General features: G+C 38.4%; 3 protein-coding genes and 1 pseudogene across 3 annotated transcripts; all 4 read left to right on the top strand.

Annotated features, from left to right (window-relative positions):
• Positions 1-3,603: 3,603 nt before the first annotated feature.
• LOC111667382 (olfactory receptor 51I2-like) lies at positions 3,604-4,811 on the top strand. The gene has a single exon (XM_023423037.2). The coding sequence runs from the start codon at positions 3,651-3,653 to the stop codon at positions 4,602-4,604; it is 954 nt and encodes a 317-aa protein (XP_023278805.1). The 5' UTR covers positions 3,604-3,650; the 3' UTR covers positions 4,605-4,811.
• Positions 4,812-7,016: 2,205 nt separating this feature from the next.
• On the top strand, positions 7,017-8,412 carry LOC111667488 (olfactory receptor-like protein COR4). The gene has a single exon (XM_023423207.2). The coding sequence runs from the start codon at positions 7,056-7,058 to the stop codon at positions 7,986-7,988; it is 933 nt and encodes a 310-aa protein (XP_023278975.1). The 5' UTR covers positions 7,017-7,055; the 3' UTR covers positions 7,989-8,412.
• Positions 8,413-10,379: 1,967 nt separating this feature from the next.
• On the top strand, positions 10,380-11,312 carry LOC111667389 (olfactory receptor 4B13-like). The gene has a single exon (XM_023423047.2). It carries the CDS (start codon positions 10,380-10,382, stop codon positions 11,310-11,312), a length of 933 nt encoding a protein of 310 aa, XP_023278815.1.
• A 3,192-nt stretch (positions 11,313-14,504) lies between these two features.
• The window catches only part of LOC111667414 (olfactory receptor 6B1-like), a 4,539-nt pseudogene continuing 4,150 nt past the window's right edge, over positions 14,505-14,893 (top strand).

Raw genomic sequence — 14,893 nt, 5'->3', positions numbered from 1 at the left:
TGCTAAAGAAATGAGCAGATTTGAATATCATATTACAACAGCATTGCCAGCAATTTGACACTATGCTCACTACAGCAAAAAAAAGCCCAAAGAAATGTCCACTGAAACGCCATAGCACTTTCAATTTGAATTGATTAAAGGAAGTGTTGAGTTTGAAAAGCATGTTTCAAATGAAAGTCTCTTACGTTTTGGAGTTGAGGTAAACAAAGGTCCTGGTCACACTTTGATTAAATACAATACTACTGTCTTTTAACAATCTCTCTCCAAATCAGTGACTAAATCTATTGTTAGTTACACTTGTATGTTTATTAAAGTTTGTTGTTCACTCTCTTGGCCATTTGCTAAACTGAAAAACATCTTTGTGTTGTGTTTGGTTAACCAGGATGGCCCTCCGCGGTAGCAACGTGTGTTTAATTGCTCTCGAGGGATGATGGAGATAATGACCTGTTGACCATTTCCAATTTAACTGTCAGTTACATTCATAACCTTTGAAAAATAAAGCATACAGTATCCCATCCCATGGGCTCTCATTAAAGTATTGACATCATCACACATTACATTGGTGGGGTTGAGCCAAACCCAAATGAATCCCATACAATTGCATTTCTTACATGTTTTTTCTTCCACTAAAACCTATTTCAGGCTAACAGTAGCACTCATTCCTCAGGCCACACCTGCTGAAGATACACGAGAGATGTCTTTTAGTGGTGGGCATGAAGGACTGCGGAGGGACTAATAAAAGTCATTACAATAACCTTACATCACTTGTGGCTCATGTGTGTGTATGGGCGGTTGTTTTGAAAAGTGTATTATAGTCTTAAAGATGTACAAAAGATTACATCATGTGTGTTTCATAATAGTCTGTTGTTCTTCAGATTCCTCTGAGTAATTCAGAATGGTACACAAGAGTGAACAGAAGTTATTGTTGAACACTTTGCACTAATATTTTATAGTCTCTAAGTCCAACAATTGTTTGATAATTAGTTAAAAATATGATGTGATGAGCATTTCTGAAACTGGAGACTAAATCAGTATTTTGTTTGTTTTACTGAAATCTTCTTTATGCCTGTGATCCTACCTGTGTTGTTTGATGAACAATGCTTGCACACTACTGTACATATCCAAAAATTAAAACACAAATTCATGGAGTTCAAAGTACTGATTTGTGTTAATATCATGCCGAAATGTAAGGGCTAATTTACCTCAGTGAGAAACTTTATCAGTATTAATTGTCAGTGTTTTCAGTCTGTCAGTATTGGATGGATGTGTGTATTTGTTTCCTAAACATATTCGTCCGCTGACTAAAGAATAATCATATTATTTAAGTCTGATTATACTCTATTGAACGATGAGGTTGGCAATATACAATTTATTTCTTACTTTCAGCAAATTCCATGAAAATCAGTGGAATCCATTTTGATCAAAACCAACACCAAACCTACAAACAAGTAAAATCTGTCTACCCAAGACCTTAAATATTGTATTCCCCTGTGCCACAGAACTCCATTTTTGTCTAAAAAACTGCTGAACAATACATCAGGTAGCTACGACAGGGAGCTGCCATAAAGATTCAGAGCAGCGAATTACCCTCAGAGTAGATGCCTTTTAAGCTCTCTTTTTAAACTTTTCCCCCCAACCACCCCAAAAAACAACAGGAAGAGTGTTTCAGAAAGTACCCCATAGATACACTATATTGCCAAAAATATTGACTCACCCATCCAAATAATTGAAATCAGGTGTTCCAATCACTGCCATGGCCACAGGTGTATAAAATCAAGCACCAAGGCATGCAGACTGTTTCTACAAACATTTGTGAAAGAATGGTTCGCTCTCAGGAGCTCAGAGAATTCCAGCGTGGTACTGTGATAGGATGCCACCTGTGCAACAAGTCCAGTTGTGACATTTCCTCGCTCCTAAATATTCCACAGTCAACTGTCAGTGGTATTATAACAAAGTGGAAGCGATTGGGAACCACAGCAACTCAGCCACGAAGTGGTAGGCCACGTAACATGACGGAGCGGGGTCAGCGGATGCTGAGGCGCATAGTGCGCAGAGGTCGCCAACTTTCTGCAGAGTCAATCGCTACAGACCTCCAAACTTCATGTGGCCTTCAGATTAGCTCAAGAACAGTGCGTAGAGAGCTTCATGGAATGGGTTTCCATGGCCGAGCAGCTGCCTCCATGCCATACATCACCAAGTGCAATGCAAAGCGTTGGATGCAGTGGTTTAAAGCAAGCCGCTACTGGACTGTAGAGCAGTGGAGACGCGTTCTCTGGAGTGACGAATCACGCTTCACCATCTGCCGATCTGATGGAGGATTCTGGGTTTGGCGGTTGCCAGGAGAACATTACTTGTCTGACTGCATTGTGCCAAGTGTAAAGTTTGGTGGAGGGGGGATTATGGTGTGGGGTTGTTTTTCAGGAGCTGGGCTTGGCCCCTTAGTTCCAGTGAAAGGATGCTTCAGCATAACAAGAGATTTTGGACAATTCCATGCTCCCAACAGTTTGGGGATGGCCCCTTCTTTTTCCAACATGACTGTGCACCTGTGCACAAAGCAAGGTCCATAAAGACATGGATGAGAGAGTTTGGTGTGGATGAACTTGACTGGCCTGCACAGAGTCTTGACCTCAACCCGATAGAACACCTTTGGGATGAATTAGAGCAGAGACTGAGAGCCAGGCCTTCTTGTCCAACATCAGTGTGTGACCTCACAAATGCACTTCTGGAAGAATGGTCAAAAATTCCCATAAACACACTCCTAAACCTTGAGCCAATACTTTTGGCAATATTAGATAGATAGATAGATAGATAGATAGATAGATAGATAGATAGATAGATAGATATCCCTAAGGGAAATTCATGTGTCTATTAGCTCATTGTTGATAACAGTTAATGATGAATAAACAATAATAATTAAATTAGTCCACTTCCTTTGGCTGAGGTGCTGCTCATCACTGCCCCTGAGACACAGATATATATATATAATACTGATGTATTGTCAGTAAAGTTTGTTGGAAATTATATATATATATATATATATATATATATATAATACTGATGTATTGTCAGTAAAGTTTGTTGGAAATTTTATATATATATGAGGTACACTCAAGAGTTATCCTTAAAACTGTTTTTTGCAGCTTCTCCATCAAAGCCGGGTTCATGTCATGGGGGAAAGTGAATATCAAAACTGTGTGATAGTGTGCAATCTGAAACGTTCCATTCCAGATCCCCCATGGAGCAATGACTGTGATGTAATTACAGTATGCGTGACAAGTTAAATAGGTTCTCAGCTGCTTCTGAGAAACCACAGCAGTCACCTGCTGTGCCACAGACCATACACAGACAGCATGAAGAACCACTCTGCTCATATAGGAAATATAACTGAGACTCTAGCCATTCTGGTTTAACTTACTCTCTTACTTATTATTGATATTAGGAATTATTACAAATACATATTTCTTACTCATAATCATCTCACATCATTTATCACTTTGGAAATCTCTCTGTTTTCTTGTTTTTTTCAGTGCTCTTCAACACAGTACCTGCCCCAGTGACTACGCAGGTACCAGGGACAGGCAGCTGCATTGTAACTACTGACAGGATCCAACTGTAGAATTTTCCTACCTTTTTTACTGTCTATGGGGTAAATGGAAAACAATACATACCCCCCTTATTTTAACCTCACCATGTTTGTGAACATTGGCAGCTACCGCTACCCAACATTTGTCTTGTGTTTCCTGCTGTATGCTTTTATTATCTCCGCTAACGTTGTCATAATACTGGTAATAGCACAAGAGAAAACTTTACATGAGCCCATGTATATTTTTATTATGTGCCTTTCTATTAACTCTCTGTACGGCTCTGCCGGCTTCTTCTTCAGATTTCTCAGAGACCTTCTGTCTGATACTCATTTGATCCCACGGTCGGCTTGTTTCACTCAGATCTATGTCATTTACACCTATGCTTCCTATGAGCTCACTATTTTAGGCATTATGGCATATGATCGGTATGTTGCAGTATGTCAGCCTTTACATTACCACAACAAAATAACCTCTAAGATGGTCTCTAAGTTGATTGCCTTAGCAGGGATCTATCCAGCCTTCTCTGTTGCAGTCTGTGTTTATCTGGCCTCCATACTTCCCTTGTGTGGCAATAAGATCCCAAAGCTGTTCTGTGCAAACTGGCCTGTCGTAAAACTGTCATGTGTCCCCACTGTGCTCAATAACCTTATTGGCATGCTTGTGTCCACAAGCACCGTCTTTCTGCCCCTGGCTTTTGTCCTGTATACATATGTACGGATTTTCCTGGTTTGTAGAAAACGCTCCTTAGAGTTCAAAAGCAAAGTCATACAAAGCTGTATGCCGCACATTGTTACATTTGTCAATTATTCCATTACTGTGTTCTGTGATGTTGCCCTCAGCAGAATTAATCTTGAAGAGCTGAATCCATTCCTAGGTATAATTCTGTCACTTGAGTTTGTTGTGATTCCTCCCATTCTGAATCCTCTTGTTTATGGCCTGAAGTTACCAGAAATTAGAAAACTTATTTTCAGAATGTTATTATGCTCAAAACCTGACAAACAGACTAAACCTCAGAAATAAGACTAGTATCATTTCCCTGCACTGGTCTGACCTAGTGTAGACTGAACTCTCATTACCCTACAAATTCTTAATCGCACACCTGGCTGCAGCAATGATGGTGTAATAAAGGGCAGGGATATTTTTGTTTTATTTGCTTTGTTTTAATCTGTGATTTAAATCAGTTTGTATAAAGTGTCATTAAGGTGTTTTTCCTGTTAATCAATATGAAAAAAAATGTCCACTGTGTTCAGTGTTGTAACCAAATAAAACATAAAAAAAAACTCCAAAGGGCTGAATATTTTTCATACACTCTTAACTGATGGACAGTTTGTGATGAAACGTGGCATTATTGTAAGACTTAAAAAAGTCTTTGAAATGCAAACGACTGTAACTAAGAAAAATTACCTGCACTAAACTTATTTAATGTGAATATATTGTATCTAATTATAAATGTAGGCTATGTATTATTTATTGTGAAAAGAAACATAAAGACAGAGATAAAATAACATTTAAAAGTAATGGGCTGATTTGGAATTATAATTAATTCATAATTATATATTATTTCAAAGTTTCATGATTATGTTATATATTTTATCTGAAAGTTTTCATAAGATAATTTATTTCATAAGATATATTGAAATATATTTATTCAGCACTTTGGGTCTAAATATTTTTGATGTAGATTGTGCATGCAAGTAATAATTTAAAGGGATAAGGGTGCAAACTGAGCAGGTGTTTAAATAAGTGTGAATGATAGAGGAAACTTGAACATGAATTAATTAATTGCAAAGTAAGTTTTACTTCTGCTGTATCACCGTATCACATACCCGGTATGTTTATTTGAAAATTTTGTTTTGATGCACCAGAAAGAAACCTGGTTTTGAGATGTCTAATCTCAGAACTCAACTCTTAAGACTTAGTTTCCATTGATTTAAACTGCCTGAGACAAGTGAAACACCCTCCCTTGGCTCTAAAATGAAGCCTTTTGTGTTGAACAGTGTGAGCAGTTCTTTGTAATCATGGAGAAATAATCGACAACACGGACCGTGTGTAATGAAAGTGTCATGTTTGCCCTGCCATAAAGATTAGAGGGTTGTGCGCTTGCTAATCCTTTCCAACTCACGCTCTCTTCAACAATTTTTCTTTCAACAATCAGGCGTAATTAGCAGCATCTTATCCGTTGTTCACACAATATCACAGGTGCTCCAACTGCTTTCACTCATAATTACTAACTGTAGAACAACAAGTGATGTGGAACAGTGGACAAATACCAGTGGCAACGTCCACAAGCTTGTTGGTTAAGGCTGTGGGGGTGTGTCAGACAAAAGAGGTTTGCAGCTGCTGATGTTGAAGACACTGGGGCTGAGGGCAATGCTGCGGTCCCTGGGATTAGGACTGGGACTTGCCCTGGAAAAGGGATTTATATGGTAAATGGAGTGAATTTATATAGCGTTTTTGTAGTCTACTGACCACTGATGATGCAACATCTAGAGCACTTCAGCATCTTGCTCTTGGACACTTCAACACAGTCTCTGGAGGTGTATGGGTGCCTATAAGGGTGCAGTGGAATGGAGATGGCAGTACTTTCAAATACTTCTGTGGTTGGGCATTAGCTGGTCACTGGGTGGTCTGGATAAGGGGTGGAAATGTCCTGCCTGTTTTGTCATGAGCTCGATCCTCACGAACTGGTTGTTGCTTTTGGACAGAAAGGTCACTGGCATCCTCTCCTTGGTGACTCACTGCCATTCCCGATGTTTTTACTTCTTCTATAAGAGAGGCTATACTTTATTTAGAGACTGAAAAGACTCACGCTACTATTCAGGGGCCTCTAAATGTCTCTTTATGTCAGTGATCAATCCCAGAGTGCCAGCTTCCTTGGCAGCTGCATGGTGTTATAGTGTTTCATTCAGAACCCACAAAAACTGCCTTTTTCCACTTGAAAAACCTGATGCCAGCCTCTTGTCCTGGCCATCCAGGATGAGGCACCAGACCTTGGGTGACAGGGCTTTCTCCTTTGGTGGCCCCCTCCCTCTGGAACTCTATCCCCAAGCACATCCTGTCCATCTTCAAGAAGTTACTCAAAACTGTTTTGCCTTTATCATGTTTTTTTTTTTATTATTATCTAGTATTAATTCATCCTTGGATATCTTGAAAAGTGCTTGAAAAAAAATAATATTATTATTATTATCAATACTATTAGTTTCATTTGTAATTAAAGTGCAAATTATAAAATGACAACAAGGGGGGGTCAACTATTGCTTGGTCCCTCCTACAACAGCTTCATCATCCCAGTGATTGGCTGGATTAGAACCCAAGGCCCTATTGTTTGTTTTGGAAAAAGGATTTACTAAGGAACAGTCACTGCACACGGTCAAACAGAGCAGTTCTCCACTCCAGTACTTAGGCAGCTGGTGTGCTGCTGTCATTTACGTGGTGAAACAGGTGAAGCTTTTATTCCAAAACTTACAGGTGATGGAAAATGTTTCAGTTGACACGCTCTTTACTCTTTCAGGTTTAAATTTTACATTGGAACAAAGAATTACGCTCTTCTTTCTGACTTTACTGTGGTACATAATGATTCTGTTGGGAAATATTGCTATTATTGTTGCTATCATTGTGGATAAAAACCTCCAGGAGCCAATGTATATCTTCTTGTGTAATCTATGCTTCAATGCATTGTATGGAACTGCCGGTTTTTACCCCAAATTCCTCCTGGATCTTCTAACATCTCATGTCATTTCTTACGCTGGATGCATGCTACAGGGTTTTGTAATACACTCATCTGTTTGCGGAGATTTTTCTATCTTAGCCCTGATGGCTTATGACAGATATGTGGCTATATGTCGACCCCTAGTCTACCAGTCAGTTATGACGAAGCAGAGAATCTCCATTTTTGTGCTTTTCTCCTGGCTCTTACCGCTTTATTGTATGTTTATGAACACGGCAACATTATTAGGATCAAGGTTATGTGGCTCACACATAAACAGAATCTATTGTGTTAACTGGATGATAACGTCTATTACTTGCTCACCACCCAAAGCAAACTCTGCAGTTTCATATTTTAATGTTTTGTTTTATTTTGGCCATTTTGTGTTTATTTTTTGGTCTTACTTGTATCTGATAAGAACAGCCATATCATCCAAAGAGAAGTGGGGGAAGTTCATGCAGACGTGCTTGCCACATTTAATCTCTCTCATCACTTTTACAACAACTGTCCTTTTAGATTTATTGTACATGAGATTTGGGTCACTTGATTTATCTCAGGATCTCAATAATTTTATGGCAATGGAATTTCTACTTATTCCTCCGGCTATGAATCCATTTATTTATGGATTCAAACTGACCAAAATCCGCAACAAATTCTTGAATTTAGTTTATATTAAAAGGAAAGATGTGAAAGAATGAATTTCCACATTAAATGTGAACTCTCAAACTGAGACATAAACATTGGGAAAGAAATCAGTGCAGTCTGTACATCTGAAAATTGAAATGTGATGGAAAGTAGATTCATTTATAAAGATTTTTGATAGTTGAAATAACTAAACAGGGAGATTATTCTTAATGCAGAATATCACAGCAGTGCCAGTGATAGTCTTTTCATTTCTCTTATATCTTCAGCAGTAAAAACACACTGTATTATTTTGTCTTTACTTGTTATGTGATGACAGAATGGTGCATTCAAGGTTCCAAACAGATTTGATGTTAAGTAAAAAATATGTGATGGCTAAATTATCATAAATTTAAATAAAAACGTGCTTTACTCTGACATTCATGCTTGTGCTTGTCACACACTTGTTGATGTATAGTATATTCCTGCTGAGGGGCTCCTGATTATTCCGTCCTTGTGATCAGCTCGTGACCAGTTTAGTGTTTCTTGTGTTTACTGTAAATGCTGAAATTGATTTTGAACTTGTGACTCTTGTTAGGATCTGGAAGTTCTCTACTGGGTGACTGTCTTGTATAAGCAACTGAGGGTTAATCATGTGTGATTTCTTCGTTTTATCAAACTATAATGAAAAGTTGTACACATTATATTATAATCCTTAACCCATCAGTGTGTTTAGTGTGTTTAGTGTGTTTATAGGAATTTTCAGCAATGTAACAATTATGTAACAAAGTCCTATCTGTAATCATTTTCCTAAGAAGTATAAGTCGGATAAGTTGAGCAGTTTCACATGGCTGTCACTTGATTGTTCCAAATAACAAAGATCTGCAAATATAAAATGGCAGTGTATTTACTAAAACATAAAAATTGTACACTCAGATGTGTTGATATTTGAGATGATAATGATTCTTATTTTTCTCTATTCTTTCCTACACTTTGTAATAATTTAAATAACAATAATTCTTACAGTTCTGACTGCAACCAGTGCCGCTGTGACCTGTGACTTTATTGCTGCTGTGACCTGAGTGTTTCTGTCAATGCTGCAGAAATCTTAAAAAATATGCACTGACATCTATATGACATCAAGGAGCATTTTCAACTTATTAGTCATAATTTGCACAGGTCAGCAACTGTAAACAAGATGGACACTAACAATTGTTAGGCTATTAGCCTTTAAGTAGGTACATAACTATTACTTCATTGATTATTTATAACCATTGATTATCCCCAACACATCTGTCAGACTATGGAATTTAATTTGTGATGCTCACAGGAAAGCTTCACACATGACATTAAAGCATTTAATACAGGAATAACTAGATAATACACACAATTCACTGCCTTCAACTTTCATGGGAATATTTTCCACTGAAGAAAACAGCCCTTATGAGACTGGCCACAGTGAGCTCTGTCGAATAGATTCTCAACTGTATCAGGAGAAATCTCTGACACCAGCTGGTAGGCTCCTTGAATGTTGGCAACCGCGTCTTAAACTGTCCTGCAAAACATGTTGTCTATGTACGTGACTTTACCTTTATAAACTGGCAGTGAGAAATGTTTTTTTACTGTTTTTATCTTCCAAAAGGAATTAGCCTTGGAAATATATCAAAACACTATGGGCATCAGAGCCAGTGTTAAATCACCAAAGGGCTTGCCAAGATAAGACTGTTCTCCGGGCTGTGAGCTGCTGAGATGTTCTCATCTGGCAGGCGGGATGGGCGATTTAATCCTGTCATATACCTCTGGGCTTGGCTGAACTTATAGGCTCTATTATTCCATGTAACCACATATCTACCACAACCAAGCAATTCCCCAGCGATACGGCTAAGTCAAGCCTCACCGCAACAAACATGAAAAAACATGAATTCACTTGATTACATCTTTCAAATAACACAACTATCTCCACCCAACAGTACGATGTCATACTACAAAGTCCCAGGATTTAGTTGAATGGAAATAAATACTACCAATGGGAGAGGAGTTAAAATTCACCAGTGTTCAGGTAAAAAAAAACAGGGAGCCAGAATTTCTGGTCTGGAGCAGCAGCAGCTGAAGGATTATCTTCTTCCAAGCAGGTTCAGTCGGGTCAGGCCGGACAGGACCGTGTATTGGCTGGGTTCTGGCCTCAGTTTTAGGCCTATGTACAACTCTAGGATGGATACGACAAAACATTTTCAACATTGGTGGAAACTCTCCAAGTAACTTCATGTATTATCTTGTTAATTTTGTATACAGTAGTTCTTACAGATTGAAACACTTCCAGTCCACTGATTGGTTGGTTTGAATTCCCAGCTCGTGCACTGCTGTCTTCAGACAAGATATTAGTACTGAGAGATAAGGTGATGGACACCATGTTAATCATGGTGGTACACTACAAAGGGGAAAATATAAAGTAAACTTTTCTACCCATCATGGATAATGTCTCTGTAATAAGAATATTGTATCTTTCAGGTTTGAATGAAACAAGGAGCCATCGGTTTCCTCTCTTCACTCTCACTTTATTGTGTTATTGTGTGATTTTGCTGGTCAATATTTGTCTTATTGCGACCATCATCTTGGATAAAAACCTCCATGAACCAATGTACATTCTGTTGTGCACTTTCTGCATGAATGGACTTTATGGGACAACAGGTTTCTACCCCAAATTTCTCTGGGATCTGCTCTCTCCTCTTCACATCATCTCTTACTCTGGGTGCCTTGTTCAGGCTCTAGTCATGTACTCTTTTGCCTGCAGTGATCTGTCTATTCTTGCAGTAATGGCATATGACAGATATGTGGCCATATGTCGACCACTGGAGTACCACTCTATCATGTCCAAGCAAAGGCTCTTCAAATTAGTGTGTTTCTCTTGGTTAACACCTTTCTGCATTATAGCCACAAACATTTCTCTGACGTCTAGATTAAAGCTGTGCAGTCCATATATTGCCAGACTGTTCTGTGTGAATTGGGTTATAGTTACACTTGCTTGTTTTCCAACTCAAACTATTATTAACAACATAGTTGCATACATTACAATAATCATTTATGTATTTCATGGTTTTTTTATAGTTTGGTCCTACATGTATCTCATTAAAACATGTGTGAATTCTATAGAAAACAGGGCAAAGTTCATGCAAACATGTGTGCCACATTTATTCTCCTTACTCACTTTTCTTGCTACAATAGTTTTTGATGTTATGAGTATGAGATTTGGTTCAAAGGATTTACCTCAAAACCTTCAGAATTTTGTTGCAATAGAATTTCTTGTCATACCTCCCATCATGAATCCTCTCATTTATGGTTTCAAACTGACCAAAATTAGGAACAGGATTCTGAATGTTATCACTTTAAAGACCAAATTATAAGTATAAGTCCTGTTTCTAATGTGCTTCCTTTGCTTATGCAGTAATCAACCAGCTGCTGGCTGTTAGAAACTGAAGTTATAGTTACATGTAATATCCTCAGACTAAAGAATGGAGCTTTGGCAGATTCAGCAAACATTAGTTTGGTGTGTTTTGAGGGATGTCCTTTTAACTGAAAGTTTTCATTTTATTACAATGAAATTTACATTTATGTGCATAGAGTGTTCTCTATTTAGGATGCTTTTTTATTTGGCACTACTCTAACATGATGACAATAATATGACACCTCTCTAAAATATGGACATTGTATTATGACTTTCTTTTTGCATATTTACATGATTCCCACATATGTGATGGTCTAATCAACTATTCATAATGTTGAATATTTGTGTGCATATCTCAGATAAGGCATTAAAAGCAGATAGGCCTACTTTGTTCTATTATATCATATTAATTTATTTATAAAAAGTAAATTAATATTTTGCGTTATTGCACAATCTGATGTCATTTATATGCTTGCTTCTGAACAAAAAGGGAAAGAATAAATTGAAATAAATTAATTTGTGTTGTATACAGTTTCTGCTGTCAAATTCCAAGGAAAAAAAACAACCTTTCACTGGAAAATGAATTACAACAGTGTACCAAAGCAGAAATAATCATGTGAGCGGACTCTTTATTCTGGACATTTTTGGATGACACAACGATCAGTCTTGCTTAGGATGTTCTGGCCTTCACTCTGCCCCAGCCTGCCATCATTTTTTTCCCACCGAAATGTGGCAATGTTTAGGAGGCTTAATACTCTAAGTACTTTGCCTCATTGGCTGCATTTCACTGGTTTGTCGCAGCCTCCATCACGGCCCTGTCCTCTACCCTGTTGTTGTCTGTCATTTACAGTATAGAGATATGACTCCCACATATGTGGCTCATTTGGTGTGGTATGGCTTAAAGCTTGGTGTGTGCGTGTGTGTGTAGCACTGAACCATGATGAAGCGTTGCGAATGGTTTGAAGCAGTTGTTACAGTCAGTATGGTGACATCTACTGGCCAACTCTTTATATTGCATTTGTATCAACTTGGCCAGCTATTCTGAAATACTGAGAGACAACATAAAGACCTCACTGTTGTCATTCTTGATATTTTGTTCGATAAAAATATTGTCATGTAAAAAAGCATCTGTTAATTTATATGGTGTTGCTATAATTGCAAATTATAAGCTTTAAATTGAAATAAAGGAATAAATATGTCTGCTACTGTATATCTGCAATATAAGGCCTTTTTTAGCCAGCCTGGATTTCCCAGTAGTTTAATGGGTCGTCTTTGATCTAATAAAGACTATCAGTCCTGCAAGTTAGATTTAAGACTTATTCAGTGTCACACATTCTTAAATTCAAGCCTAATTTCCAATAACAAAATAGCAAAAATTATGCAACAACATTAATTACTTTAAGAAGGTTTTTATATAATTATTGAAATTTAGCATTTCACAAACAAAGTCGTGTTTGTAATGTTTGATGGAAAACATAACAAAGTAGGAACATATTCTGTAGAGTGAAGACATGGGCCCATATTCATGACTGCTAAAGGTACAATTTTGAACCCAACTGAAAGACAAAAGTAAAAATCCTTCTCTTTCACTCTGACTCACAAACTAAAGAATAAAAACTGTTTAACCTCTTTTGACTTAAAAATGCTCTTAAATATATGAGTGCCCAGGAGGTTGCTTAAATTGGTAAGAGGAAAGGACTGAGCAATAGAAGCACTATAATTAAGAATAGAGGAGTTTTAGGTTTTTGTTGGTTTTTTTTTTTTTTTATTTATTCAATTTATGATCTTTGAGATTCAATAATATTTTCAGTGTAATTTTGTCTTGTCAGAACAAATGGATTTTTACTAGGAATATAATAGTATGACAAATCCATTAATTGTAAAGATGTCTTAAAATGTGCCTGATTAAAAATATCTTTAATTAAAATAATTACCAGTCAAAATTACACATCTGGGGCAGCAAAGCCCATCCGAGCAACCCCCAAGATCCAAGCCCATTAATTACACAACGCTGAGTTAGTACGATGTAACCATGGAAACGTGTGGTTTCTTTGAGAAACAGCAGAACTTGTAGAGCAAAATTAAGACTGGCCTAACATGACAGACCATTCTAAAATATCTCTGTTAAACTGACCCCTGGGGCTGCATTATTTCAATGGTAGTCAGCTATGACTGTGAAACTGAGGTGAACCCACAGAGCAGAACACAGAGCAGTGGTAAAGCAAGTCTTTTATTATAAATGATGTAGATTGTGGGGAATAGTAGCGGGGATGGCGATGGTGGTGAGAGACTGTAGATTGTAGGTTGTGCACATAGACAGAATCCAAGCAGGTGGGGCTGAGGCCGGGCTGAGGCTGGGCTGAGGCCGGGCTGAGGCTGGGCTGAGGCTGGGCTGAGGCTGGGCTGAGGCCGGGCTGAGGCTGGGCTGAGGCTGGGCTGAGGCTGGACTGAGGCTGGACTCAGGCTGGACTGAGGCCGGGCTGAGGCTGGGCTGAGGCTGGGCTGAGGCCGGGCTGAGCGTGGCAGGCGGCAGGTTTGTAGATGTAAGGATCTGGAGCACCAAAAAAGTCTACAAAACAGAGCAAAGCAAGACGTTTGGACGTGGCGTTTATACCATTTGACATGACGGAACGACCTGGTGGAGAATGGTGAGTAGAACTGGATCTTAGATACTGCAGCTGGTTGTAGGGTTGTTTGCATGATGTGGAGCAGGTGAGTATGGAGATTGGTCACAGCAGGATCCAGGTAGCCACGCCCAGCTGACACACACAGACAGACACAGAGGCAAACTGGGGACAAACCAAAACAAGAGGGAGGGGAAAACAACAGAGAACAAGGAAAGAAAAAGGACCACAAAGGTCTTAAACCTAACAGAAAGTCTTAATACACTTTCATGTCCTAACTGTGCTTAAGAACTCATGTTGTTCAAGCCTAAAAAAAAATTAAGGTTACCTTTGGGTTATATGTTGTGTTATGTTATAGTTATTGTATGTTTACTTTATTATTGGTCACACAATAAACTGCAGAACGTTGATTTGCTGGTTTGAATTCCCAGCTCATGCCGTCAGACAGGATACTAAGAACAGTGAGAAGACCAGACACTTATTAGGGACTGACAAATCCTTCACAGGAGGAAAACAAGTTTTCTAACATGATGGATAATGTATCTCTAATAACAATGTTTTTTCTCTCAGGTTTGAATGAAACAAGGAGCCATCGGTTTCCTCTCTTCACTCTCACTTTATTGTGTTATTGTGTGATTTTGCTGGTCAACATTTGTCTTATTGCGACCATCATCTTGGATAAAAACCTCCATGAACCAATGTACATTCTGTTGTGCACTTTCTGCATGAATGGACTTTATGGGACAACAGGTTTCTACCCCAAATTTCTCTGGGATCTGCTCTCTCCTCTTCACATCATCTCTTACTCTGGGTGCCTTGTTCAGGCTCTAGTCATGTACTCTTTTGCCTGCAGTGATCTGTCTATTCTTGCAGTAATGGCATATGACAGATATGTGGCCATATGTCGACCACTGGA

This window comes from Seriola lalandi, unplaced genomic scaffold (genome assembly GCF_002814215.2).
Source record: "Seriola lalandi dorsalis isolate HSWRI2012SDOR001 ecotype SW California unplaced genomic scaffold, Sedor1 jcf7180002054689, whole genome shotgun sequence".
Classification (NCBI taxonomy): Eukaryota; Metazoa; Chordata; class Actinopteri; order Carangiformes; family Carangidae; genus Seriola; species Seriola lalandi.
The sequence above is the reverse complement of the archived record's forward strand: the minus strand, read 5'-3'. Positions and strand labels throughout refer to the sequence as shown.

Excerpts from the sequence above, each read along its gene's own strand:
- LOC111667382 (XM_023423037.2), top strand. The coding sequence starts at position 3,651 with ATGGAAAACAATACATACCCCCCTTATTTTAACCTCACCATGTTTGTG.
- LOC111667488 (XM_023423207.2), top strand. The coding sequence starts at position 7,056 with ATGGAAAATGTTTCAGTTGACACGCTCTTTACTCTTTCAGGTTTAAAT.
- LOC111667389 (XM_023423047.2), top strand. The coding sequence starts at position 10,380 with ATGGATAATGTCTCTGTAATAAGAATATTGTATCTTTCAGGTTTGAAT.